The sequence below is a fragment of the Gossypium hirsutum genome, chromosome D11 (genome assembly GCF_007990345.1).
Source record: "Gossypium hirsutum isolate 1008001.06 chromosome D11, Gossypium_hirsutum_v2.1, whole genome shotgun sequence".
NCBI classification, from domain to species: domain Eukaryota; kingdom Viridiplantae; phylum Streptophyta; class Magnoliopsida; order Malvales; family Malvaceae; genus Gossypium; species Gossypium hirsutum.
Genome location: NC_053447.1, coordinates 64668495 through 64695735, shown reverse-complemented (window position 1 = coordinate 64695735; position 27241 = coordinate 64668495). Strand labels below are relative to the sequence as shown.

The following is a 27241-nucleotide window of genomic DNA, read 5'->3' as shown; positions in this document are numbered from 1 at the left end:
AAACATCCTCAGGCTTTCTTCCTTCTTATACATCAAGCCATAGCTCAATGTACCTTTGATATATCTGAGCACTCTCTTTGCTACTCGAAAATGCTTCTCATTGCAACAATGCAAGAACCTTGAGAGCAATCCTACAACATACATTATGTCTGGTCTAGTGGCAGTTAAATACAACAAGCAACCAACTAGACTTCTGTAGGTTGTTTCACAAACCTTCTCAAAATCACCTTGGCTCGATAGTTTTTCTCCAACAGCAACAGGAGTCTTTGTTGCTTTACTATTTTCCATAGAGAACTTGGTTAAAATCTTCGAGGCAAAGCTCTTCTGGCTTAGAAATATCCCATTCTGCATTTGTGACACCTCCATGCCAAGAAAATAGGACATCTCCCCCAGATCAGACATTTCAAACATCTGATGCATCTTGGTCTTGAAATCAGCCAACATTGCTTGATCTCCTCCTGTCACCAACAGGTCATCAACATACAGAGACACAATGAGCTGTGTTTGTGTCCCTTCCTTCTTAATATAGAGTGTTGGCTCACTCTTGCTCCTGTCGAATCCCAAATCAACAAGGTAGCCATCGATTCTGCTGTACCAGGCTCTAGGAGCCTGTTTTAAGCCATATAGGGCTTTCTTCAACTTGTACACCATGTGCTCCTTACCAGCTATCTCAAACCCCTGTGGTTGTTCAACATAGATGTCTTCCTAAAGAAATCCATTGAGAAAGGCTGATTTTATATCAAGTTGGTGAATTTTCCACTGCATTTGTGCAGCTAAGGTAATCAGTAGCCTTATAGTGTCAAGCCTGGCCACTGGTGCAAAGGTCTCCAAGTAGTCCAGGCCATATTTCTGACTGAATCCTTTGACAACTAACCTTGCTTTCAACTTGTTCAAGCTTCCATCAGCATTTTTCTTGGCTTTATACACCCATTTCACTCCAATGACTTTCCTTTTGACTGGCCTTTCAACCAATTCCCAGGTCTGGTTCTTCTTGATCATGCTGATCTCCTCAGCCATTGCCTGCTTCCACCCTTGCTGAGCTTCAGCCTCTTCAAAGTTGCTTGGTTCAGCTATGGCTACATGAGCCCTTTCATAAATCTCAGCCAGTGGTCTTGTTCCCCTGACTGGTTCATCATCTATGTCCATTTCAGGACCATTTTGGTCTGGCTCAGCTTGATCTGCTACAAGTTCTTCTGAAACTTCCTCAGGTTCATGTCTTTCCTAGTTCCAACATGACCTTTCATCAAATACCACATCCCTACTGACTGTCACTTTGTTTGTTGAAGGATCCAAGATCCTATTGCCCTTCTTGACAGTGCTGTAGACCACTAGAACACCAGGTCGAGCCCTTTCAGACAACTTGTCCCTTTTAACAGCAGGTACATGTGCATAACAGATGCATCCAAAGACCCTCAGATGAGCCAGTGATGGCTTGAATCCAAACCAAGCCTCGAATGGAGTCTTCTTGTCCAAAGCCTTGGTTGGAAACCTGTTTTGAATGTAGGTTGCAGTGTTAACTGCTTCTGCCCATAGAGTTTTAGGTAGATTCTTCTGAATCATCAAGCACCTGGCCATATCCATCAAGCTCCTGTTCTTTCTTTCACTTACACCATTTTGCTGAGGTGTATAAGTGTTGGTAAGTTGATGTTTGATGCCTGCCATATCACAGAAGGCTTGGAACTGAGCTGAGGTGTACTCAGTCCCATTATCAGACCTTATGGTCTTCAGCTTGCAACCTGTTTCAGTCTCAGCAGCAGTCTTGAACTTCCAAAACACAGAGGCCCCCTCTGATTTCTGTTTTAAGAAGTAAAGCCAACAATATCTCGAGAAATCATCAATAAACAGTATGAAATACCTATTTCCACTTAATGACTCAGTCTTCATGGGGCCACACACATCAGTGTGCACCAATTGCAGTCTTTCAGAGGCTCTCCAGGCTTGACTCGAGGGAAATAGAAATCAGGCCTGCTTTCCTAGCTGACATACTTCACATACATCATCATGCCCTACTAAGTTGATGAAGTTCTCAGCCAAGCCCTCTCTGACCATTCGAGCCATCGATCTAAAGTTGGCATGTCCAAGCCTTTGATGCCAAAGCTTGGATTCATCTGATGTGGCTGTGTAGGCAGTGTCTGACTCCTTTGTCCAGTCAACTACAAAGCTCTTATCAGCCATAGGGACTGCCATCAGCTTGGATCCACTTGGATCACTGATTTGGCACTGGTTATCTTTGAACATAATAGAATAACCTTTCTCCAGTAGTTGAGCTATGCTGAGCAGGTTCCTGTCATTTTCAGGCACCAATAGCACATTTGAAATCACTTTGGCACCTGTGGGAGTGCATATCAGCACATCACCCTTGCCTTCAACTTTTATAAAGTGGCCATTGCCTATCTTGACTTTGGTTCTGCAGCTTCTGTCTAAGGACTTAAAGATAGCAGCATTAGGTGTTATGTGGTTGGTGCATCCACTGTCTAGGAGCCAACCAGATAAGGGCCTTTCCTGTGCAGCTGAGCATGACACAGCAAAGACTTGCTCCTCTTGGTCACTGTCCTCCTTGGCTACTCGAGCCTCAGCTTTCATCTGTTGAAACTGACTCTGCCTTGGCTTGCCTTTACTTTTGCAGACTCTCTCAACATGACCTTTCTTCTTGCAGTGTTGACATACAGCATCTGGATTGAACCAGCATTTTTCTTTTGGATGTCCAGGCCTCTTGCAATGCCTACAAGGTTGATCATTGCTCCTTACAGCATCAGGCTTAAGCCTATTTTTCCAGGTCTTCTTGCCTTTGTAGGCAGTATTGGTCTTTTCCTGAAAAGCACCTTCATGGTGTTCCTTCAGTCTACTAGCTCTTCTCTGCTCTTGTGCATAGAGAGCATTTATGAGCTCTATCAAAGGAATGCTGGTCAAGTCCCTTAAGTCCTCGAAAGATGAGATTTTTGCCTCATACCTCTCAGGCAAAGTTGCAATTACCTTCTCCACTATCCTCGCTTCATTGAACTGCTCTCCAATGAGCCTAATGCTGTTAACCACAGCCATAATCCTGTCAGAGTATTGCTTGACAGTTTCTTCTTCCTTCATCTTCAAATTCTCGAAGTCTCTCCTCAAATTCAACAACTGTTGCTGCTTTGTCCTTTCTGTCCCTTGAAACTCTTCTTTCAACTTATCCCAGGCCTGCTTTGGTGTTTTACAGGCCATAATCCTTGTGAAAATCACATCAGACACTGAGTTCTGGATACAAGACATGGCCTTGTGCCTTCTGGTCCTCTCATCAGCATGCTGCCTGATTTGAGCCACTATTGGATTGGCTCTAAGTGGCTTTGGTTCAACATCTGAGTTGACCACCTCCCACAGATCGAAAGTCTGCACGTAGGTCTTCATTTTGACCACCCATATGTGGTAGCCTTCTCCATTGAAGACTTGAGGTGCAGCTGGTGAAAAGCTTGATGAAGCCATGGATTTGTATAACAGATCCCTTAAGAAATAGGCTCTGATACCAATTGTTGGTGCTATAACAGAAATAACAGACTCGGATAGTGTCTTGTTTCACAAGCCTCGAAGCTTGCTGTGCAGGCAATCGGATTCGAGCAAGAAGAAGAAAGAAAAACTAAGAAAAATGGAGAGAAAATTTATGATCAATTCTGATTCATTCATCATACAAAACAATGGCTCAATGCCAATACATAAAGCAAGCAATTAGCTTGTCAAAACAGCAAAATGTTTACCTAATGGTTACCTAACACCACTAAGCATTGAAACTCTAAGTGATTAACTTGTGCATACAAGCAAAGCTGCATTAACAGCTCATATGATTGCAAATTACATCAATCATTTACCTAACATAGTTCTAAATGAACTAAATTACATTTCACTAAATAAAAAATTACAAAATGAACAAGAACTAGATCATTTTAACTTCATGAAGCAGCTTCTGCCTTGCTCAATCTTCATGGTCTGCATGTTGGCTGGTGTTGCAGCATGCTGGCCAACTTCATTAGCCATGGACATTGCCACCTAATGAGGGGAAATGACAACAAGGAAGATTTCCGAATCTCTTTCATCATCAATTTGTAAATTCAAACATAAGTATATTGCAAGGTCTAAAATATGAAGGTAAACCTTTGAACAAGAAATAAGTAAATATATATATTCTTGATGCATGGATGTAAAGTGATTAATCATCCATTTTAGTGTCTTAAGAAAGTAAGAATTCAATCCAATGAATTCCTCAATCAGCCCAATTACATGAGCATGTAGCCTATCTCTACTCTAGTAGTACTATACAATACAGCATCCAGCGTATCACAGAAGAAAAGCATTAGTAGCAACATTTGAATGTGCGATAGAGAGGGCACCATCATCAGGTTATCATATAAATTTTATTTTAAGCTAAATCCCCTTGTTAGAACACTATTCTTCCAAATGAAAAGTTACTAAATCCATAATTAACACTAAATTTATTTTATTAAAAAATTATGAAAAATTCAAACATAATAATATTAATAGCAATTAACTTTCATCAAATTAATCCTATAACCGAAATAAAATACTAAAAAGTTAATATCTTTACTTTTGAGTACCAAGATATATAACAATTTGAACCATATTAGAAAAAGTGTCAAACTTGGGTACCGAATTATATATTAAGCCATTTTATTACAAGATATTGTTTAATTATAAATATCAATATTAAATTACAAAAAAAGAGTATAATTCAAATATGAATATAAAGTGCAATTCAATATTTATCAAACTTTATCTACTCAAAATATTTATTTAGGCATGCACTATTGGTTAATTGGTTGAATAAATCAACTAAAAGAATTAATGTTTCAATAATTTTATTTTTTTTAAATATGTTTGATAATCGTTTAATAAAAATTGGTTTTTAGAATTTTTTTATAAAATATGTAAAAAATAATAAGTAAATAGAAATCTATTTATCATTTAATAAAGAATATGCTGAATTATTTTTATTTTATTTTATTTCTTAGACTATATTGTTATCACGTTTACTCCCAATTTTTGATGAAACATGAGCCTTCATTTTTTCTATTCTTGGTATAATATTTATTTTTCATAATGTTTATAATATTTTTCATCAACAAAATTTTCGATGAAACATGAGCCTTCCTTTTTCTAGTATTTTGCAGGTATTTGGAAATTCAAGAGAAATGTTTGATATTATTCTACCTGGTAAGTCCAATCCCAGAATGGTTTAGTCAACAAAGAGGTGACTCTCCGATTAAGATAGATTTGCCTCTGGAAGTTCGGAATGATAGTCAATGGATGGGAGTTGCTTTGTGCTGCATTTTTGTCAATGATGATGCTTCAAGGGAAGAGGATCTCATGTATAGAGGTTTTATCCATGGTAGAGATTCTCGAGAAGTCGATTGGAGTGGTTGGATTGTAAATTATGGTTCAGAACGGCCCGTAACGAAGGAGCACATTTTAATTCGTTATTTCTCGCGTGACAAGTTGTATCCAATTTCCTTGGACGACAAATGTGGTGAACTTTGAAAACAATAATCTATGGACAACAGATTGCTTAGATCAGGAATGCCATCAACTTGAGTTGTTTTACGAAAGCGTCTTAGGACTCAGTGTTAAGGTGAAGAAGTGTGGTGTTAGAATAGTGTATGAGAGAGATTTGGAAGAGATGGAACAAATAAAAGAGCTGCATAGTAGTCAGTGTTGTTCAAATTTTGAAGATATCTAGTAACACTCTGCTGATAATGGATCAATAGGCAACTGTTCCCTAAAGCGAAAACTTAATATGTATGAGGAGATGGATGAAGGGCCGTAACCAAAGCGAATGCAAAAAATTTTCAGTTCTATAATGGGCAGACTTGGGAAGAAGCACTAATTTTAAAAAATGTTCAAAATATTATTATTTTTATATAATTAAATTTTATGATCTCAGATTGAAGAAATGTGAAGGAAGTTTTGATTGTTCCATGAAGAAGCAACTATTAAAAAAGGTGTGAATCGTTTGACCATGTTTAGAGGTTATAATCATCCTTTTATTAGACTAATTTCGTCAAGTAAAATTGTCCTTTAATTCATTTTTGTTCAAAATTGTTAGAGACCAAGTTATGGATTAATTGTGATATGTGTCTAGTTTAATCTTTTAAATTTGCTTTTATATATTTCAAAGACTAATCGTATATCTATATAGCAAATATTAAATAAGAATAATATAGGCAAAATATTAATTTAGTCCTTAGCATTTATATTTTTTATCACTTTGCCTTTTATTCTTTGTTTGAGCTAAATTTGATTCTCAAATTTAAAAAAAAAAATCAAATTTGACCATCAACTTTAAAAAAAAAAAAAAGTCAACAATATGATTTTTTTTAACAAGAATACTCATGATAAATGCCAAAAGTAACATGTTTTAATCTCGTTTTTAATGGGTTTTTGGATGATTAATTGATGCAAAATGGTGAATTTTATGCTCTAATCATTTAAATTCTTGTTTTTATATTTAGGAGAGCATTTGTGAGCAAAACGAGCGAAAATCAAACAATTGGAGTAGATTTTAGGAGCCACATGGGTATATGCCAGATCGTGTCAATTTTACAAATTGCACCTCGAAAATGCTACAAAACGCAATTTTTACTTACTGTAACTATACTATTAATTGATAGGTGTACTTACCTTTATCATATTTTTAGTTTGTTTCGCGGACATCAACTAACTAAAATATTAAAATTTTCAACATGATAACATGCATGTAATTCACATATACTCCATGCTAAAAAATTTTAATTCTTATGAAATTTTTATATTTTTTTTAATTTTAAGTTCTTGTTTTTATAATTTTTGACTTATTTATTGGTGTGACATATAAGACAAATCATGTTATGTTAGCAGGATATGCTCATGAATTGACATGCAAATTGTTTAAAAAATAATATTTTAATCATCAATTGAAAATCTGAGCAGTCTTGTTTTGTTAAATTTGAAAGATTGCAGGAACCTTGTTAAGTTTAAAAACTCTTAATCTTTCTGGTGGTTATAAAGTTGAAAATTTGGCAGAGAATTTGTAGCAAATAGAATTCTTGGAGGAGCTTAAGTGAAACAACCATGACAAAAACACCACCTTTCTTTTTTAAATTTAAAAATCTTGAAGTTTTGTCTTTTAATGGAAGCAAGGGAGCTTCATCTAAGTCGCGACAACATCTGCCTTCCATTTTCAAGGTAATCCAAAGAGGAATGACAAATTCTATGGCTTTGATGTTGCCTTTGTTTTTTGGTTGACAAATTCTATGGCTTTGATGTTGCCTTTGTTTTTTGGTTTGAGTTCATTAGCAAGGCTAAGTTTAAGGGACTACAATCTTTGTGAAGGAGATATTCCTAGTGATATTCTATCCTCTTTGAAACAACTTGACCTTGATGGTAACAGTTTTATCAACATACTGTCGTCTCTTACTCAAATTTCCAAGCTTGAATTTCTTGGATTGGCAACTTGCAAGAGGCTTAAATCGTTGCTTGAGCTTCCAACAAGTTTAGGAAGTGTGAGCATAATTGATCGTGCTTCTCCTGAAATCGTTGCAAATCCGCCAAAAGTTTGCAATTCAGTGGATAACACTTGGATTTTTGCTGCTAACTGCTACAAATTGGCTAAAAACATCAAAGCACTAACATTTCTTAAAGAACACCTTAAGGTAGAATAAATATTTTACCTCCTTTTCTCTTACAAAATCTCGTTCTTAAAATTTCTTTATTTTAGTTACCAAATGGAAGGTGTTTAATTTTGCAGGTATTTGTAACTTGAAGAAAAACATCTGAGAGTTACCTCTTCATTAATTAAGGTATCACTACCTCCAAATATTTGGAATGACAGTCAATGTGTGGGAGTTGCTTTGTGCTACATTCTTGTCAATGATGATGCTTCGAGAGATGAGTTTATCTCGTGTAAAGTTGTTATCCATCGTAGAAATTTAGTACAATCTGGTTGTGATGAATCCGTTTTCCTAAATGGAAATTCTCAACGTATTGAGGACCATGGCTATTTTCTAGGCAAACAATACGACAATCCGATAGTGAAGGATCTCCTTTTTCTTTGTTATTGGTCGCGTGACAAATTATATCCATTTACTTTGGAGGATAAATACGGTGAACCTGAAACCAACAATTTATTGACAACATATTACTCGGACCAGGAACACGATGAACTTGAGTTGTCTTTCACATGTTATTGCAGCGTTAAGGTGAAGAAGTGTGGTGTTAGAATAGTGTATGAGAAAGATTTGGAAGAGATGGAATGAAAAAGCTGCATTAAAATCAATGTTTTGCGAATTTTGAAGATGTCCATCAACACTCTAATGGTTATGGATCAATAGGTAGCAGTTCTCTTGTAAAGTGCAAATGCAATATCTATGAAGAGTTAGAGGAAGGGCCGCAACTAAAAGGGATGAAATTTTTTTTCAATTCATGGGCCAATCGGGGAAGAAGCACCTATTAATTTTTTAGACTTATTTTTTTATCTACGTTATTTACCCTTTTATTATACGCATGGTGAATATTCACTCGTATTTTACACATCCCAAATTTGGATAACATAGTTTTGTTATATCAAGCACAGTCAAGTTTTGGCCCCTTATTTCCTTGAAAAGGCTATGGTCCCTCAAACTCCAATATGTCTTTCAATTATTGGAAAAAAACTTTTTATTAAAGTAAATATATTCCGCGTTGAGTCCAAAATCCAATACAACATAAAAGTACCCAACCTACCAGAAATATTTAAGCTTCTATACAATGTAGCTACGCACACTACACCAAAACTGGTTTTTAGCGGCATTTTTTTAAGCCTTTAGCGCGCTTTTTAGCGCCATTAAAAGTATTTGCGGCGCTTCCTAAAGCGCCACTAAAATTGCCGCTAATGACAACGCCACAAATATTTGCGGCGTTTATTTTTAAAAGCGCCGCTAAAGAACATGTTCTTTAGCGGCGCTTTCTACACAAACGCCGCTGAAGAACATGTTCTTCAGCGGCGCTTCTAACACAAACGCCGCTAAAGCTAATGTTCTTTAGCAGCGCTTTTTTAAAAAACGCCACTAATTTTGGGGTTTTTTAAAAATACCAAATTTTTCTTTCAACCCTCCTATAGCAACAAATTAAAAGCAACTAAATCTATACCAGCCAATAGCAATAAATTTATATAATATTTCAAATTAAACGAATAATATAATATTATTATCAATATTCTATTATTTTCACAAAAATGTTAAAATGATAAAAATATTTATACAATACACTATGACGACGGAGGTTGGGAGTGCTGAAACATCTTCATCATACTCTGAAGCTGTTGTTGGAGTTCGTCGTACTTTCTGTTCTGCTCTGCTTCTCTCGCTGCAGCCTCTGCTTCTCTGGATGCCGCATCAGCTTTAAGTTGTCGCTGGAGTTCTTCATATTTCCTTTGAACCTCTGCTTCTCTCGCTGCCGCATCTGCTCTAAGTTGTAGCTGGAGTTCTTCATATTTCTTTTGAACCTCAACTGTGGTCGCTTGCATCTGAGCCATCTGGTCTTTTAACCTCTGAACTTCAGCTTGAGCCTGACTCCCCGAACGCATGTATTGCTGCGAGCTGGATCCAAAATATTGGGTTGGGCTAACAAAAGATCCTTGAAATCGAACCCGGCCATACCTTTCAGGACCCATAACTTCAGTAATAATCCGGTTATCAATGTCTTCAAGATGAACAGAACTATCACTAGAAGCAATCGCTTCGTACTCTGCCTTTTTATTATTTAGTTTCTCCTAATAAATAAATCACATATTTAGGAACACAATATATATTAAAAAAACAAATGCAACACAAGTTAACAATAGTAGCATTACAAGCAATGAATTAAACTATTAGAAAATCGTATTAAGTAAACGTACAATTATTTCTGCAGCTTCAGGAGTCATAGGAGATCCATCTTTCTTCTTATGTGTAATCTCAAAAAGTTGAAGGCGTCCAACTTTTTGACCGGACGACCGTTCCTACAATATAGTAGTAAAAATATTATTTAATGGAAAGTAACACATATTTGACAGTATTAAAAAATTACAAATACCTCAGCCTCAGCTACACAAGCAAAACTTTTCGACCCGGCTGTGTGCGTGAATTTTTGTTTCTCCCTGCTGTTTTTTCCAACCCGTTCACGATCCTACGTTATGAAATTATTAGTACGTAAATAGTAAATACAATAAACCAAAATAATTACAAGAGTTTAGAAGTACATCATACCTCGCCTTTCTTCAAATGCCAAAATCTAACCGCATCTTCCCATTGGTACCTCAACATACCCGGCGGGACATTTTGCAATTTCTCATTGAGGGTTGTTTTTACCTTATAATAATCTCTCTTTAAAGTACTTTTATGGTCTCTCCATCTTTTTCCCAATGCCTTCTTTACATAGGCATCCGAGACCTCTAAGGCAAACCTCGCCTACAAAGAACACAAGTTAAGAAAGTAAATATAAGTGAAACTAATTCCCAAGTATTACAGATGACATTAACGTTTTGTTACCTTAATATTATCGAGGGCTTGATTTTTGTTACTATCGGGCATTTGATGCCATGAGTCGTAGTTGATAGGCAACATATTCGCATTTCGTGCTAAAATGCCCATGTATCCTGCTAATAGTCGAGCTTCTGTTCCAACAGGCTGACCAAAACTGTTTCTGCATACTTTGACACGCTCGACTGGATCTAACTCGTACAACTCGCTAAGTAGCGTACGACCTCAGCCTCTGCGCGTCCTACCATTTTCAGCTGAAAAATGGTATATTATAATATAAATAAATTGAAAAATAAACCAATTACAAGTCAACACGTATGTAAATTAATTGTAAAATTACTTTGAACTTCTGTAGGATCCTCAGGTATAATCGGAACATTCGAAGATTCAATTCCTGTCTGTTCTTCACTATTTATTTCTGCCGAGTTTGGAGCACTTTGAACAATGCCTACCTCTCGCATTTTTCTTCTGGGCATTTTTTCTGCAATACATATAAAATAGTTGAAAACTTAGTAACTAATTACAATAGTAACAGCGAATATCAAATAGTCGAAATATATAATAAGACCAAGATTTAAATTATGATATACATATAATTAAACAATCGTATACTCTTACTACATCATTATTCGTAAATATCTTCATCTGCATCCTGGCGAACCCATTGAAATTGCGTACTAGTAGTAGGGATATTTTCGTTTAAGTGTTGTTCCGGAAAGGGCACAGTTTCTGATCTATCATCGATATTATCTCTACTTCCACTGCCCATGTCAAACAAGTCTCTAGGGATGTTACGAAGTACAACGTACCAACACTCGTCGGTTGGATCTTTTGAGTAAAAAACTTGTCTGACTTGAGATGAGAATACATACGGCTCATCTATCAGTTGTTGTCCTGTGTGAATCAATCGAGCAAAGTTGACCATTGTAAAACCAAATTGATCTTGCTTAATTCCACGAGCAGTATTAACATCGGCCCAATCACCTCGAAATAAGACAACTTTCCATTTGCCGTAGTAATCTAACTCAATTATGTCAGTAAGAAGTCCGAAATATTCCACATTTCCCTGGACAGGATTATTGTCCCTAGCACTAGCATAACTTGTAATTGAGGAATTAACAACTATTCCACAATTTTGCGTTCTCCTCAATCTCTCGCGATATTTTGTATGAAATCTGAATCCGTTGATGAGGAACGCACTATATCTTTTAACCACTCGATTTGGACCTTGGGAAAGCCATTTAACTTCGTCATTCACATTCTTCCCACTCCAAACCTATTGAATGGAAAGTAAACTGAGTAATTAAAAATGTAATGAGAAAACTATTTTATATGTATTGCAGAAAAAGACCAAGTTATTTAATTTATGCAAGTTTATGTAAGTTATGTAAGTTACTTAATTTATGTAAGTGATGTAAGTTATTTAATTTATGTACGTTATGTAAGTTATGTAAGTTATTTAATTTATGCAAGTTTATGTAAGTTATGTAAGTTATGTAGGTTATGTAAGTTATGTAAGTTATTTTACTTATGTAGGTTATGTAAGTTATGTAAGTTACTTAATTTACGTAAGTTATGTAGGTTATGTAAGTTATGTAAGTTATTTTACTTATGTAGGTTATGTAAGTTATGTAAGTTACTTAATTTACGTAAGTTATTTAATTTATGCAAGTTTATGTAAGTTATGTAAGTTACTTAATTTATGTAAGTTATGTAAGTTATTTAATTTATGTACGTTATGTAAGTTATGTAAGTTATTTAATTTATGCAAGTTTATGTAAGTTATGTAAGTTATGTAGGTTATGTAAGTTATGTAAGTTATTTTACTTATGTAGGTTATGTAAGTTATGTAAGTTACTTAATTTACGTAAGTTATTTAATTTATGCAAGTTTATGTAAGTTATGTAAGTTACTTAATTTATGTAAGTTATGTAAGTTATTTAATTTATGTACGTTATGTAAGTTATTTAATTTATGCAAGTTTATGTAAGTTATGTAAGTTATGTAGGTTATGTAAGTTATGTAAGTTATTTTACTTATGTAGGTTATGTAAGTTATGTAAGTTACTTAATTTACGTAAGTTATGTAGGTTATGTAAGTTATGTAAGTTCCGTAAAGTTACTTAATTTATGTAAGTTATGTAGGTTATGTAAGTTATGTAAGTTATTTAATTTATGCAAGTTATTTAATTTATGCAAGTTTATGTAAGTTATGTAAGTTATTGTTTTTGTGTGTTATGCGTAGAACTTTTTTAATTTATGTAGGTTATGTATTGTTATATAAGGTATTATGTAGGTTATTATGTAAGTTTTTGTAAGTTTTTATGTACGATACTATGTAAGTTAGGATATTATGTAGGATATATAATTTTAAAATTATATGTATTAAAACTATATATAAATATTAATAAGTTATGTAGAACCAAGTATTATATATTTAAATTTTGTAAATTATGAATTATGTAAATTATGTAAAATACGTAAGTTATGAAATTTGAACTTTTAAAAAAATATATTTTAAAAAATTCGTGATTAAAATAAATTAAAATATTTAAAATATAACTTTAAATAAAATTTATTTAATTAGGTAAATAAAAAATAAAAGAGAACAAACCAAAATATATTTTGGAAATGAAATAGTTGACAAATGGATTTTGGAAATGAAATAGTTGACAAATGGAAGAAGATTTAAACAGGGTATCATAATCGATATGAATGAAAGTTAAATGTGAAAGAAATTAGATTAGAAAAGGATACTCCCAATTTTATACAATTATGTAATTTAATTAGATTTTGTATTTGGGTCATACGAATCCTATGCAGTAACCGATGCTGTAATTAACGGCAATGCTGATGGCAGGGCACATGAAAACATTATATTTAGATATACAAAATCTATACAAAATCAAATCAAATATTCCACATTATACTATTGTCTAAATTTGCTCCATTATCTGAGACATTTTTTCCCAAAATATTTATAGTATTTGGGTGAATTAAATAAATGTGCATTCTTTCCTTAAATAAATTAAATAGAGACTTGTAATAGATGAATGATTATATATTAAAAAAGAAGCGGCAGCAGCAGCATGCACCATCATAATACCACCATATCAATTAGTCCAAATAATTGAAAGGAAATCCAACAATTAAATCTATACATAATCGGAGCCCTAAAAGATTAAATTTTTAGAAATCATCATGATAAAACTATTATTGATTAGAATTTTGAACTAAAAGGTACCTTAATAATTTCAACACCCTGGACTACTCCACTCTCACTGGCAAACAGAGGCTGCAGTCAGAAAAATGGTGTTTGTTGAGTAATTTAAAGGGAAAATGCATATAAATAAGCAAATAAATTTTGCAACGAATCATGTACCTGCCCAAGCAATATTAATTCAGGTGTATTCGGTTGCACCAAATATTAATTCAGGTGCTCGATAGTACCTAGAACAGATGTAAGATTATACGATTAGCACATGAAAATATTATGTAAGTCAGTTGAACCAAATATAAAAACTTTATTAATATCACTACCATTCCACAATTCGAAGATTAAATGCCAGCTTCAGTTGAACCAATATAGTTGCAGGAGGAGTAGGAAGCAGTAACTGATTAAATGCAGCAGAGGGCTGCCGACAAGTATTAACAAGTCAGAATATATACAAGAATAGAAAAAATATTATAGAGGATAAAAATTAGTCAAATCTAAGGGTAGAAAACTACTAAGATAAAACTTAGTCAAACGAAAATAGTATTTGTTTTCGGTAGTTTTATGATATACTTAGACCTACGAATGCATTAACATATAAAATACAATTAAACAATTTTATGATATACTTAGACATACGAATAGACATATGAATGCCTCTAGTTTTATGATATACTTATACCTACACATGGTAAATAACAATAACCAATAACAAATAAACAGTTTTACGATTTCCAAAATACAAAATACAATTAAAGCATCAGCAATTTCCTTAAACATCAGCAAAATACAGTTTTATAAATAGAACCAACAATTTCCTTAAACATCAGCAAAATACAGTTTTATAAAAAGAATCAACAATTTCCTTAAACATCAGCAAAATAATTACATTAAAGCAGAAAGCAAGGCACCATGCTACAACTTACTTGAACCTTTCTTACTTGTCATTTTACTTGAACCTTCCACATATGCTTAGAAGTGTTTCTAAGGTGTTTTTAAAAAATCAAATTACAATTCAATTTTTAAATCGTAAAAGTATTAGGTTTTTGATAAAATTTACTCAAAATTGATATGTGGCTTAACCTGCTCTAAACTTATAATATTAGATGAACTATATTTTTCATTGCAATAAAAATAAACTTTTACACAAACGGATTGTTGTAGATAATAATTTAATTAAGTACAACATTTAACTAATTAACTGCAACCAATATTTATAACAGAGAAGGGATTATTATAATGATAATACTAATTCAACAAAAAATTAAATTAAAATTCTATACTACCGAGAAAAAGAAGGAAGAACACTTACACCCCAAAATCGAGAATAAGCAAGGGGTCGAATGCAGGAACCAGACTAGAGTAACGGCGTTGTTCCTGTCTTGTATGCGACGCAGTTCCAACACCATCGGGTTAAAGATTCGAGCTTTACGGCGGATTGGAAGATTTAAATTTTGAAAGGAAACAGTTTCGGTTTGGGAGAAAATGGAAGTAGCATGGACGAACCGGATGAGAAATAATGGGATTTGGGGAATTGGGGGTTTGGATCACAATGGGATTGCAAGTTTCGGATTGGGGAAAAAAATTTGGGGAAGAATAACCTAGGGAAATTTAAGGGAAACAGCGAAAGGAAATGGGGGAAATTTTGTCGATCGGGTAAATCTGAATTGGGGGACAAAGTAAAGGAATTCGGGGTTAATAAAACGACGACGTTTAGGTTAGTATAATTAAATTTTGTGGCGTTTCTTAAAAAGCGCCACTAAAGCATAAGAAAAACGGCACCGTTTGGGAAACTATTAAAACCTATTTGTGGCGTTTTCTGCTAAAGCGCCACTAAAGCATAGTCCTTTTACGGCGTTTTACAAAAAACGCCACTAAAATTTTGCATCAAAACGTACCGTTCCGCAGTATCAAGGCCTAAATTTGCGGCGCAATTTAAAAAAACGCCAGTAATTTCTATCCTTTTGCGGCGTTTGGTAAAAACGCCACTAAGAACACAGATCAAAACGCACTGTTTAGCCATTTCTGAAACAAAGTTGCGGCGTTTTCTATAAACGCCACTAGTAACAAAATTTAAAACGTCATCGTTTTGCATACTGTGACATATTTGTGGCGTTTTTTACTAAAACGCCACTAATGCATCAACACTAAAATAAAATCAATTCCACGTCTTTTTTAATAAACACTAAAATAAAATTATTTTTAAAAAAAGGGAAATTATAAAAATACATATATAAATTGGTTTTTCTGTAGAAATTCAAATAATTCCTTGTAAAATTCAAGTTTGTACCTATAAAATCCAAGGTTTCCCTTGACTTTGGTTCATTTTTAGACATGAGGACTCGAATTCGATCCTGAACGATTTTATTTTTTATTCTGAATCATAAAAAAATAAAATTGAAATTAAAGCCAAAACATAAAAACTAAAATTGAAGGAAATACAAAACAACTTTTAAAATTACTCTCCATATATTCAAACAACCAGTGAACATTCAAAATCGGGGAAATCTGACATGGGAGAAATTAAAGGAAATTCAGAGTTAATAAAACGATGTCGTTTATGTTAGTTTTAATTAAATTTTGTGGCGTTTCTTAATAAGCGCCACTAAAATCATAGGAACAAACGGCACCGTTTGAGAAACTATTAAAACCTATTTTGTGGCGTTTTCTGCTAAAGCGTCACTAAAGCATAGTCCTTTAACGGCGTTTTACGAAAAAACGCCACTAAAATTTTGCATCAAAACGTACCGTTTTGCAGTATCAGGCACAAATTTTGTGGCGCAGCTTAAAAAAACGCCACTAATTTCTATCCTTTTGCGGCGTTTTGTAGAAAACGCCACTAAGAACACAGATCAAAATGCAACGTTTTGCCATTTCTGAAACAAATTTGCGGCGTTTTCTATAAACGCCACTAGAAACACAAAATAATACGTCATCGTTTTGCATACTGTGACATATTTGTGGCATTTTTTACTAAAACGCCACTAATGCATAAACACTAAAATTAAATTAATTTTTGTCATTTTTTATAAACCTTAAACCGTTACAGCCATAAACAATAAGACACTAACAATTAAAAACTATACCATAAACCATACCCTAAATCGTAAACCCTAAATCCAAATAACAACATTAACCACTGAACCTAAAATACTAAACACAAAATGTACCCTAACACCATAAACTTTAAACCATAAATATATATTATAAGTTACAATTAAAAGTAATTAAAAAGAATCTTATTGCTTGTTTGAACCCTAAAATAACTTTATATTTTTTACCAAAATCCCTAACCCTTAAACCCTAATACCCTAACCGGCCCTTAAAACCATAATTAAACACTAAGACTCTGACTATAAAAACTAAACTCCAAACTTTAAAACACTAAATCACAAACCCAATATAACAAACCCTAAACCATAAACTATGAAACCCTTAAACTACATACTATAGTAAACATTAAACCTTAAACTATAAAACCCTTAAACTACATACTATAGCCCTTAAACCATCAATTAAACCCTAAACCCCAAATTTATAATCAATATTAAGTATTGCTTCCACAATTTTTTATAAACATATACAAGCTTCTACATTAATATATATATCTATGTATATACATGTACATCATGTTTATAAACATATATAAGCTTTTACATTAATATATTTTTTTGAAATTTTTAGGGGTTTAGGGTTTTAAGAATTATGAATTTAGGGTTAAAGGGTTTTGAGACAGCCATATGGCCGGCGTCGATTTTAACAGCTTAATGGTAACTTAAATGAAAACATCTAATTTTAATTAATATAAATAAATCAATTAAATAATAAATAGGTAAATAATTTTTTTGCGGTGCTTTCCAAAAATGCCACTAAATAGAGAGCATTAGCGGCCTTTTTTAAATTTAGCGGCGCATCAACAAAAACGCCGCTAAAGCCCAGAACATTAGCGGCGCTTTACTAAAAACGCCACTAAATCCCAGAACATTAGCGGCGCTTAAATAAAAGCACCGCTAAATCCCAGAACATTAGCGGCGCTTACATAAAAACGCCGCTAAAGCCCAGAACATTAGCGGCGCTTACATAAAAACGCCGCTAAAGCCCCCGAAAAGTCAGAAAACGGCATCGTTGGGTTTCGATTTTTGCGGCATTTTTTTAAAAAATGCCACTAATTATATTTTTTGTGGCGTTTTATATGAAGCGCCGTTATTTCTCATTTTTTAGCGGCGTTTTCTATCTAAACGCCTCAAAATGTGCCGCTAAAAGCCTGTTTTGGTGTAGTGGCAACAAAAGAAAACAGGAGCAAAAGTCCCATAAAAGTCCTTGTACATATATCTTGGACTGCATTTTTAGTTTTCTATCCAAAAAATGGGCATATTGGACTTTGTACCTTAGATAAAGTAGCAAAATGTCCATTGATTAAATTTCTACGGTTAAATGCATATTTTGATATTCTATATATACGGCATTTAACTCTTAATTTTTATACATTTATTCAATTTGACACACTTTCATTTGAAGCAAATTAACACTCAACTTCTCATTACTGATGTTGTATATACTATTGTGTCTTTTTTTTATATTTTAAAATATTATTTTGTATTTATATAATTGTTAAAAAATTTAGATTATTTTGGGTATAATCATATGTGTTGTTGTTTATTTTATAGTCTAATACTAATCTTATTCAGGTTGAGGATGAAAATCACATAAACTCCTTACAACAATGATAACTCCAAGATCCAAATGCCTAAGGCAAAAGTACGTCATCCAATCACTTGTTGGTATTTTAGAATTTCTTTTAATCATAGCTAAGATTATATATTAAGTTTGTAGACATATCTACATATTATGATTTAGCTTTCAAGTAGCGGTGGAGTTAGAAATTTTTTTGGAGAGGTTGGAAATAAATTATATATAAAAAAATTCATTATTTTAATAGCCTATATCTTTATAATCTTAGGGGATTAAATCAAATTTTTATCATTTTTAAGGGGATAAAGTGTAATTTTATAATTACTAATTTAAATTTTAATAAATTATAATGGATCTAAATGAAAATTTTTCTATTTTTGGGAAATAAAAATTTTTCTATTTTTGGGTGCTTGCCTGCCCGCCCCTGGCTCCACCCCTGCTTTCAAGGAATCCAGGATTGTGTATTTTGCATGAAGCTACTCATCTCTATATCTATCTTATCTGTTAACATATCTGACAGGAAATTTCATTGCTGCAATGTTAGCAAAAGCTTGTTCATCCATAATCTCCCTTCTACTATTTGGATGGAAATATGCCATCTTGTGTGGAAAAAGGTTAAAATGTCCTCAGTAGAGAAGCTGTAATTCGGAGAAATAATGGCCTGTCAGAATATGCGATGTTAAATAAAAGGATGGGTGGTCCAAATAGACAAATGATGATTCGAGAAATTAGATGGGAAAAGCCACCAATTGGATGGATTAAACTGAACATAGACGAGATTGTGGCTGCTGCAAATGGGTTGGGAGCAGTAGGAGGAGTATTTCGGGATGCTCAAGGCGAATGGACTGCCGGGTACTTTAGAGGCATTGGATATTCTTCGACTCTGCAAGTCGAGTTTTGGGCAGTTTTTGATGGACTTGGTGTTGCATGGGAAAAGGGATTTTTGCAACTTCTTGTTGAGTTAGATAGTGATGATGCTATTCAACTCATTAATTCAACTCAAGCAAAGGAAAGCAACCTAAGGTTGGTGCGTGTTGTAAGCAAACTTAGGGAACAACTATGGCCAGTTGGGTTTCATAATGGATTGCGTGCAGTCAACAGTATGGTTGATAGTTTAGAGAAGAAAAGGCTCAACTTCGTCGATGATTCGAATACTAGAAGATTTACCAGACGAGCTAAGAGACAGTCTTGAACGGGATCACATTGGACCTCCCTTTCATCGATTTAGATTTTGATAGTTGTTTTCCTCTCTATTAAAAAAAAAAAATAGCAGAGGGACTGTCGGCTGGGGTTCAAAGCAGAGGGATTTTCTTTTCTTTTGTTTTGGGCTGCATACTGTAAAAAGAAAAGGGTTTTCGTATTGTTGGGCCCATTGGGCCTATTTTTCCAGCTTGACCAGGCCGCAATGAGCCCAAAATTTCCAATTGTAAAAAGATGTCTTTTCTTGACACTTTCCACACGGAAAAGGAAAATATGTTTGAACCAAAAAGAAAGGAAAAAGATTCTGTGGACAAAGGCAAAGCAACCAATTCTGCCCTCACCTTCAACGGTTTTTCCTGGAAAACACCATCATTTTCATTTGTCACCAAACTTCCACTGACCTTTTCATAGCTATTATTATGGGGATTCGTTTTGAAGGAAAAAAAAACGTGGGAACTGTATAGAGAAATTGCTTAGAAACCTGTGTCTGCTTTCCCTTTCTTGATGCTCCTATACTCGGTCTGTTTCTAGTTTCTTACTGCATATTGAGCCACCTTATTTTCTGGTTTTTCCAAACTAGATTGTCATATCTTTTTCCTTCTCGTACTTCCTCATGTCCTCGTTACCCTCAACTTCCTCGTCTATTCCTAGACAAACAGAATATGACGTATTCTTGAGTTTTAGAGGTGAAGATACTCGTCATAACTTCACAGACCATCTCTATGATGCTTTGAGAAGGAGCGGAATCGTCACTTTCAGGGATGATCCAAAGCTGGAGGCCGGCGAAGAGATTGCACCTGAGCTCTTCAAAGCAATTCAACAATCATGGTGCTCAGTAATCGTTTTCTCGGAAAACTATGTCTTTTCAGGTTGGTGCTTGGAGGAACTTGCTGAGATTGTTAAACAAAAGGAGGAGAATGGTCATAAAGTATTTCCAGTTTTCTATGGTGTGGATCCATCTGATTTAAGAAAACAAAAAGAGAAAGTTGAAGCAGCTTTTGCCAAACACGAAGAGAGATACAAGGAAGATGAAGCAAAAATCCGAAGGTGGAGAAATGCTTTAACTGAAGTGGCTAATATCAAGGGATGGCACTCAAATAATAGGTTTTCTTTTTTCTTCATTTTTAGTTTTAAATTTAATGCTTACAAATTTTTTTTTGAATTAGCTGCTTTTTTATATATATCGAGAAAATTGGAAAATTGTTATTTTCTAGTGTTCTAAGGCAAATAAGGCAATAACACCGGAAAAACTATAAACTTCATACCCATATCAATCAATTTCTTAATTAAAAATTAAATCTTTATATCTTTGTAGGCATGAATCAGAATTTATTGGAGACATTGTTAAAAAAATATCAGCAAAGTTATGTCAAACATATCCAATTGACCATGATGAGTTAGTTGGAATCAGTCCAAGCTTGGATGAGTTGCATTCGGAAATAGAAATTGGGGAAGATGACATCCGTATCATAGGAATTTGTGGTATGGGTGGCATTGGCAAAACGACTCTTGCAAGAGTTGTTTACAATCAAATGTCACCTCATTTTGAAGGAAAAAGCTTTCTTGCTGATGTTCGAGAAGTTTCAGAAAAATGTGGACTTGTTTCTTTACAGAAACAATTACTTTCCCAAATCTTGTTTGACGAAAGCTTCAATTTTTTCAATGTTCATGAAGGGAAAACCATAATTAGCCACAGGTTGTCTCACAAAAGAGTTCTTGTTGTTCTTGATGATGTTGATAACCTACAGCACTTAAAATGCTTGGCTGGAAGGCGTGATTGGTTTGGTTTAGGGAGCAGAATCATTGTAACAACAAGAGATGAACATTTGCTCCGATCTTATCGAGTTGATGGTGTGTATAAGCCTACAACATTGACGGGCAATGATGCACTTCATCTTTTCAATTTGAAAGCTTTCGGTTGCGAGACTGTGCCAAAAGAGGATTTCATTGAGATAGCTAAACAAATTGTAGGTTATGCTGGTGGACTCCCCTTAGCTCTTGAAGTTTTGGGTTCTTTTCTGTGTGATAGAGATGCAAGGCAATGGACAAGCGCAATAGAAAGACTTGAAAGAGATTCTAACAAAGAAATTCTTGATAGACTTCAAATAAGTTTTGATGGATTGGAAGAAAGGGAGAAGAATATATTTCTAGATATAGCATGCTTTTTTAATGGGGCGGAGAAAGATTTTGTAATGAAAGTACTGGATGGTTGTGAGTATTTTCCAGATATTGGAATCGATGTTCTCATTAAAAAATCTCTACTAACCATTAATAAATACAACGAATTGCGGATGCATGACTTGCTGCAAGAAATGGGAAGAAAAATTGTTAGAGAAAAATCTATTGATGAACCTGGAAAACGTTGTAGATTGTGGGTGGAAAGAGATGTCTACCATGTGCTAACAACAAAAACTGTAAGTCATTCCATACAAATTATATATATTCTTACTTTAGTTTAATTAATTCAAACAATTAATATTAAGAGGTGAGATTAATTAAATTTATGATTTTTTTATTAAAAAAATATATAATCTATTATATCTGTAAAGTGTTTATTTTAAATATTGATAAAGTAAAAGAAGTACATTTATCATGTATATTTTTAAAATGTATCATTTAATTTTTTTTAATTAGTAATATTAAAAAAGACCTCCACGATATGTATAAATTAGAAATGTTATTTCATTGAACTACTTTAGTTGAAAATTTTTATTATTTCAACCAATAATAATAAGGCTGAATTATCATAAATGTAAATTTCACGATTTTTTTGTTGTGTTTTATTTTTATTTTTAGGCTACAAAAATGATTGAAGGCATAACCATCGACAATAAAAGGTGAGAAAACATACACATATGTGTTAGGAGAATAATAAAAAAGAAGCGTCATGTGTTATGAAAAATAATATAGTAGTTAAAGAGTATGTTTATGGTAATTGTAAAAGTTCGTTGCATGTATTTTGGTGTAATCGTAATGTCATTGCATTCGCATGTATCTATTTTTTCGCATTTTCTCTTTAGTCAAACGCTTTTCTTGTGTGTATATCATGGTTTGGCTGTGAGTTTGTGAATATCAACTCCAATTTTTTCAACCTACTTTATTCAAATTTGGGTATAGGTGTTATATATACATGTGTTTGGTATGAGCATATTCATTTTCTTTTACATTTTCATTCTTTTTGAGATTCCTTGAAGGATCATATATTATATCTATGTTCGAATATTCGTCCTAACTTTTAGATACTAAATGTTTTGTACATGTATAATCATACTTTTATTCTTCCTAGGGAAATGAGCAAGACTCTCACTTTGAGCACGGATGCTTTCTTCAAGATGAAAAGATTAAGACTACTCAAAATCCTTTGTCGGACAAATTGTTATGATCTGACATATCTTTCTAATGAGTTACGACTTTTAGATTGGATGGGATGTCCTTTACGATTATTACCTTCAAGTTTCAAACCGGAAAACCTTGTTATACTTCTCCTACCTTATAGCAACATTGAACAACTATGGAAGGAAAACATAGTAAGAATTAACTCATTTGGTCCTTGTTTTCTATCTTATTTTGACAAGAAAGATGAAATTTTTATTAACATTGAAGAATAACTATAAAAATGAGCTTTCCTATGTTATTCTCTTTTTTATCTCTAATTTATTATTGTTTTCAACAGCCCCTGTATAAGTTGAAAGTGCTCAACCTCGAAGGGTCTGAAAACCTGATCAAGGCACTAGACTTCACAACTACCCCAAATCTTGAAATTTTGGTTTTGGAAGGATGTACTAGATTAGTATATGTTCATCCATCTGTTGGATTTCTTACAAGGCTTAAGCTTTTGAATTTAAAAGGCTGCAAAAATATGAGGAGTTTTCCAACCAAAGTTGGTATGGAATCTCTTGAAAAGTTAATTCTTTCAGGTTGCTCAAAACTTGAAAGCTTTCCAGAGATTGATGGGAAAATGGAATGTTTGTTGGAGCTTTGTTTTGATGGGACAAACATTAAAGAGTTACCTTCTTCGATCGGAAATCTCAGAAGACTTGAACTTTTGAATTTAAAAGACTGCAAAAGTCTTAGGAGTCTTCCAATCAAAATTGGAATGGGATCTCTTGAAAAGTTAATTCTTTCAGGTTGCTCCAATCTTAAAAGCTTTCCAGAGATTGATGGCAAAATGGAATGCCTGCTAGAGCTTTATTTAGATGGGACGGGCATTAAAGAGCTACCTATTTCAATTGGAAATCTGAGCAGTCTTGTTTTGTTAAATTTGAAAGATTGCAGGAACCTTGCGGATCTCCCAGGGAGCATAGTTGGGTGTAAAAGTTTAAAATCTCTTAATATTTCTGGTTGTTATAAAGTTGAATATTTGCCAGAGAATATGCAGCAAATAGAATTCTTGGAGGAGCTTGACTTAAGTGAAACATCCATGACAAAACCACCACCCTTCATCTTTCAATTTAAAAATCTTAAAGTTCTGTCTTTTAATGGGTGCAAGGGATCTTCTTCTAAGGTTCAAAAAAAACTTCCTTCTCTGTTAAAGGTAATCCAAAGAGGAAGGACAAATTCTATGGCTCTGACGTTGCCTTCGTTGTTAGGTTTGAGTTCATTAACAAGGCTGAATCTAAGGGACTGCAATCTTTGTGAAGGAGATATTCCTGGTGATATTTCTCGCCTATCCTCTTTGAAAAAACTTGATCTTGGTGGTAACAATTTCATCAGCATACCTTCGTGTCTTACTCAATTTTCCAAGCTTGAATATCTTAGATTGTCAGATTGCAGGGCGCTTAAATCATTGCCTGAGCTTCTAACAGGTATAGAGCGTGTAAGCATAAGTGGTTGTGCTTCTCTGGAAACAGTTTCAAATCCATCAAAAGTTTGCAATTCAAGTTATTGGTCGAATATAGTAGGTTTTAATTGCTTCAGATTGGCTGAGAACATCGATGCCTTAACATTACTGAAAAAACATCTAAAGGTTAGTTAATATCTCTGTTTCTCTGTGTCTTATAATTATTCATGGTGTTAGTTACCAAACAAGCGAAGTTTTATTTTGCAGGTATTTGGAAATTCAAGAGAAAAGTTTGATATTATTCTACCTGGAAGTCAAATCCCAGAATGGTTTAGTCAACAAAGAGGTGACTTTCCGATTAAGATAAATTTGCCTCTGGAAGTTAGGAATGATAGTCAATGGATGGGAGTTGCTTTGTGCTGCATTTTTTTCAAGGATGATGCTTCAAGGGATGAGTATCTCAAGTGTAGAGGTTTTATCCATGGTAGAGATTCTCGAAAAGTCGATTGGAGTGGCTGGGTTGTAAATTATGGTTTAGGACAGCCCGTAACGAAGGACCACATTTTAATTCGTTATTTCTCGCGTGACAAGTTGTATCCAATTTCCTTGGAAGACAAATGTGGTGAACGTGAAACCAATAATTTATGGACAACAGATTGCTTAGATCAGGAATGCCATCAACTTGAGTTGTCGTTCACAGTTTCCCATAGTGTTAAGTTGAAGAAGTGTGGTGTTAGAATAGTGTATGAGAGAGATCTGGAAGAGATGGAACAAATACAAGACTTGCATAGTAGTCAGTGTTGTGCAAATGTTGAAGACATCCAGCAACACTCTGCTTATGATGGATCAATAGGTAACTGTTCCTTAATAAAGCGAAAACTTAATATATATGAGGAGATGGATGAAGGGCCGCAACCAAAGCGAATGCAAAAAATTTTCAGTTCTATAATGGGCAGACTTGGGAACAAGCACTAATTGTGGTAAACTATTACATTGGCTTGTCCTATTAATTCTTTTTTTATGACTTTTCTTTATCTATCATATTATTTACAGTTTTTTTTTATTTCATTTAAAGTTTTCATTTTCGATATATTTTTTATATATGTAATTAATTTAAAAATTCTGAGCATATATATATTGAACACAAACTCGTATTCTATGCTTTTTCACAAAGTTGGATAACACTGTTTTCTATATATATATAACATTTAAAATATTATTATTTTTATATAATTAAATTTTATGATCTCAGATTGAAGAAATGTATCATATTATTTTTTATGACTTTTCTTTATCTATCATATTATTTACAGTTTTTTTTATTCCATTTAAAGTATTCATTTTCGATATATTTTTTATATAGCATTCAAAATATTATTATTTTTATATAATTAAATTTTATGATCTCATATTGAAGAAATGTGAAGGAAGTTTTGATTGTTCCATGAAGAAGCAACTATTAAAAAAGGTGTGAATCGTTTGACCATGTTTAGAGGTTATAATCATCCTTTTATTAGACTAATTTCGTCAAGTAAAATTGTCCTTTAATTCATTTTTGTTCAAAATTGTTAGAGACCAAGTTATGGATTAATTGTGATATGTGTTAGTTTAATCTTTTAAATTTGCTTTTATATATTTCAAAGACTAATCGTATATCTATATAGCAAATATTAAATAAGAATAATATAGGCAAAATATTAATTTAGTCCTTAGCATTTATATTTTTTATCACTTTGCCTTTTATTCTTTGTTTGAGCTAAATTTGATTCTCAAATTTAAAAAAAAAAAATCAAATTTGACCATCAACTTTAAAAAAAAAAAAAGTCAACAATATGATTTTTTTAACAAGAATACTCATGATAAATGCCAAAAGTAACATGTTTTAATCTCGTTCTTAATGCGTTTTTGGATGATTAATTGATGCAAAATGGTGAATTTTATGCTCTAATCATTTAAATTCTTGTTTTTATATTTAGGAGAGCATTTGAGAGCAAAACGAGCGAAAATCAAATAATTGGAGCAGATTTTAGGAGCCACATGGGTATATGCCAGACCGTGTCAATTTTACAAATTGTACCTCGAAAATGCTACAAAACACAATTTTTAGATTTTTTTGAGCATTCTAAGACCTATAAATACTAAATATAAGAAGATGAGAGAAGACTGTCATAGAATATTGAAGAAAGCAACACAAATTGAAGCAGACTCTAAAGCAGATTTCCATCAAGATTAAATATCTCATTTTGATTTTTTTGAAGTTTATTATGAGTTTATTTATTTCTTATGGTTATACTGTCTTTGAAATGTTTTTATTTGCGACTATGAACTAATTTTCTAAATACCTAAGGGAGATGAATCCTATGATGAATTCTGTCTTTTTATTTTTATTCTATGCAATAAATATTTTAGTTGAGGTGACATGATTTCTTTTAATAAGAATACTAACTAAAGCATTAAATTTTTAAACACAACCACCTGCATGTGATTTACATGTACTCTAAGTTAGATAAAATAACTAAAAAAAGTCAAAATTCCATCCAAAAAGTCATCGCAAGTCTGCTGATTTTCCAAGCTTAAAAATTAGCAGCTTCAGTGAATTTCACTCCATCCATGCATATATGATACATCTTCCTAGATATTGAACAAAGCCCTCCAGAGAAAGGAGCAATTAGAAGGATGTATAGAAGAAGACCATTTACTTATTACCCCATACTTGTTTCAAAGTACTTTTACCCGTAGCACATCCATGTTAAAAATGACATTAAAAGTTACTTTAAGCATGAAGGCTTTATTGTGGTCTCGTACTTCCCTCAACCCAAGTCCAGAATTCTTCAAAGGCATG

General features: G+C 33.4%; 1 protein-coding gene and 1 long non-coding RNA gene across 3 annotated transcripts; one reads left to right on the top strand and one right to left on the bottom strand.

Moving 5' to 3' along the window:
* Positions 1-13688: 13688 nt before the first annotated feature.
* Positions 13689-14146, bottom strand: LOC107963204 (uncharacterized). Its single transcript, XR_001701873.2, has 3 exons — positions 14054-14146; positions 13896-13963; positions 13689-13808 (listed from the first exon to the last, which is right to left on the bottom strand). It is a non-coding gene; the product is annotated as an uncharacterized lncRNA (long non-coding RNA).
* Positions 14147-19932: 5786 nt separating this feature from the next.
* LOC107929715 (disease resistance protein RPV1) lies at positions 19933-26817 on the top strand. 2 transcript variants are annotated; one of them, XR_005920776.1, is made up of 8 exons: positions 19933-20723; positions 20935-22033; positions 22416-22456; positions 22906-23146; positions 23293-24585; positions 24667-25379; positions 25817-25867; positions 26376-26817. XR_005920776.1 is itself a non-coding variant. In XM_016861225.2 (7 exons), exons 1-6 carry the CDS (start codon positions 20233-20235, stop codon positions 25372-25374), a joined length of 3873 nt encoding a protein of 1290 aa, XP_016716714.2. In that variant the 5' UTR covers positions 19933-20232; the 3' UTR covers positions 25375-25379; positions 26376-26817. The 2 variants fall into 2 exon arrangements, 1 of the variants encoding a protein (XP_016716714.2); XM_016861225.2 differs by lacking the exon at positions 25817-25867.
* Positions 26818-27241: the final 424 nt, after the last annotated feature.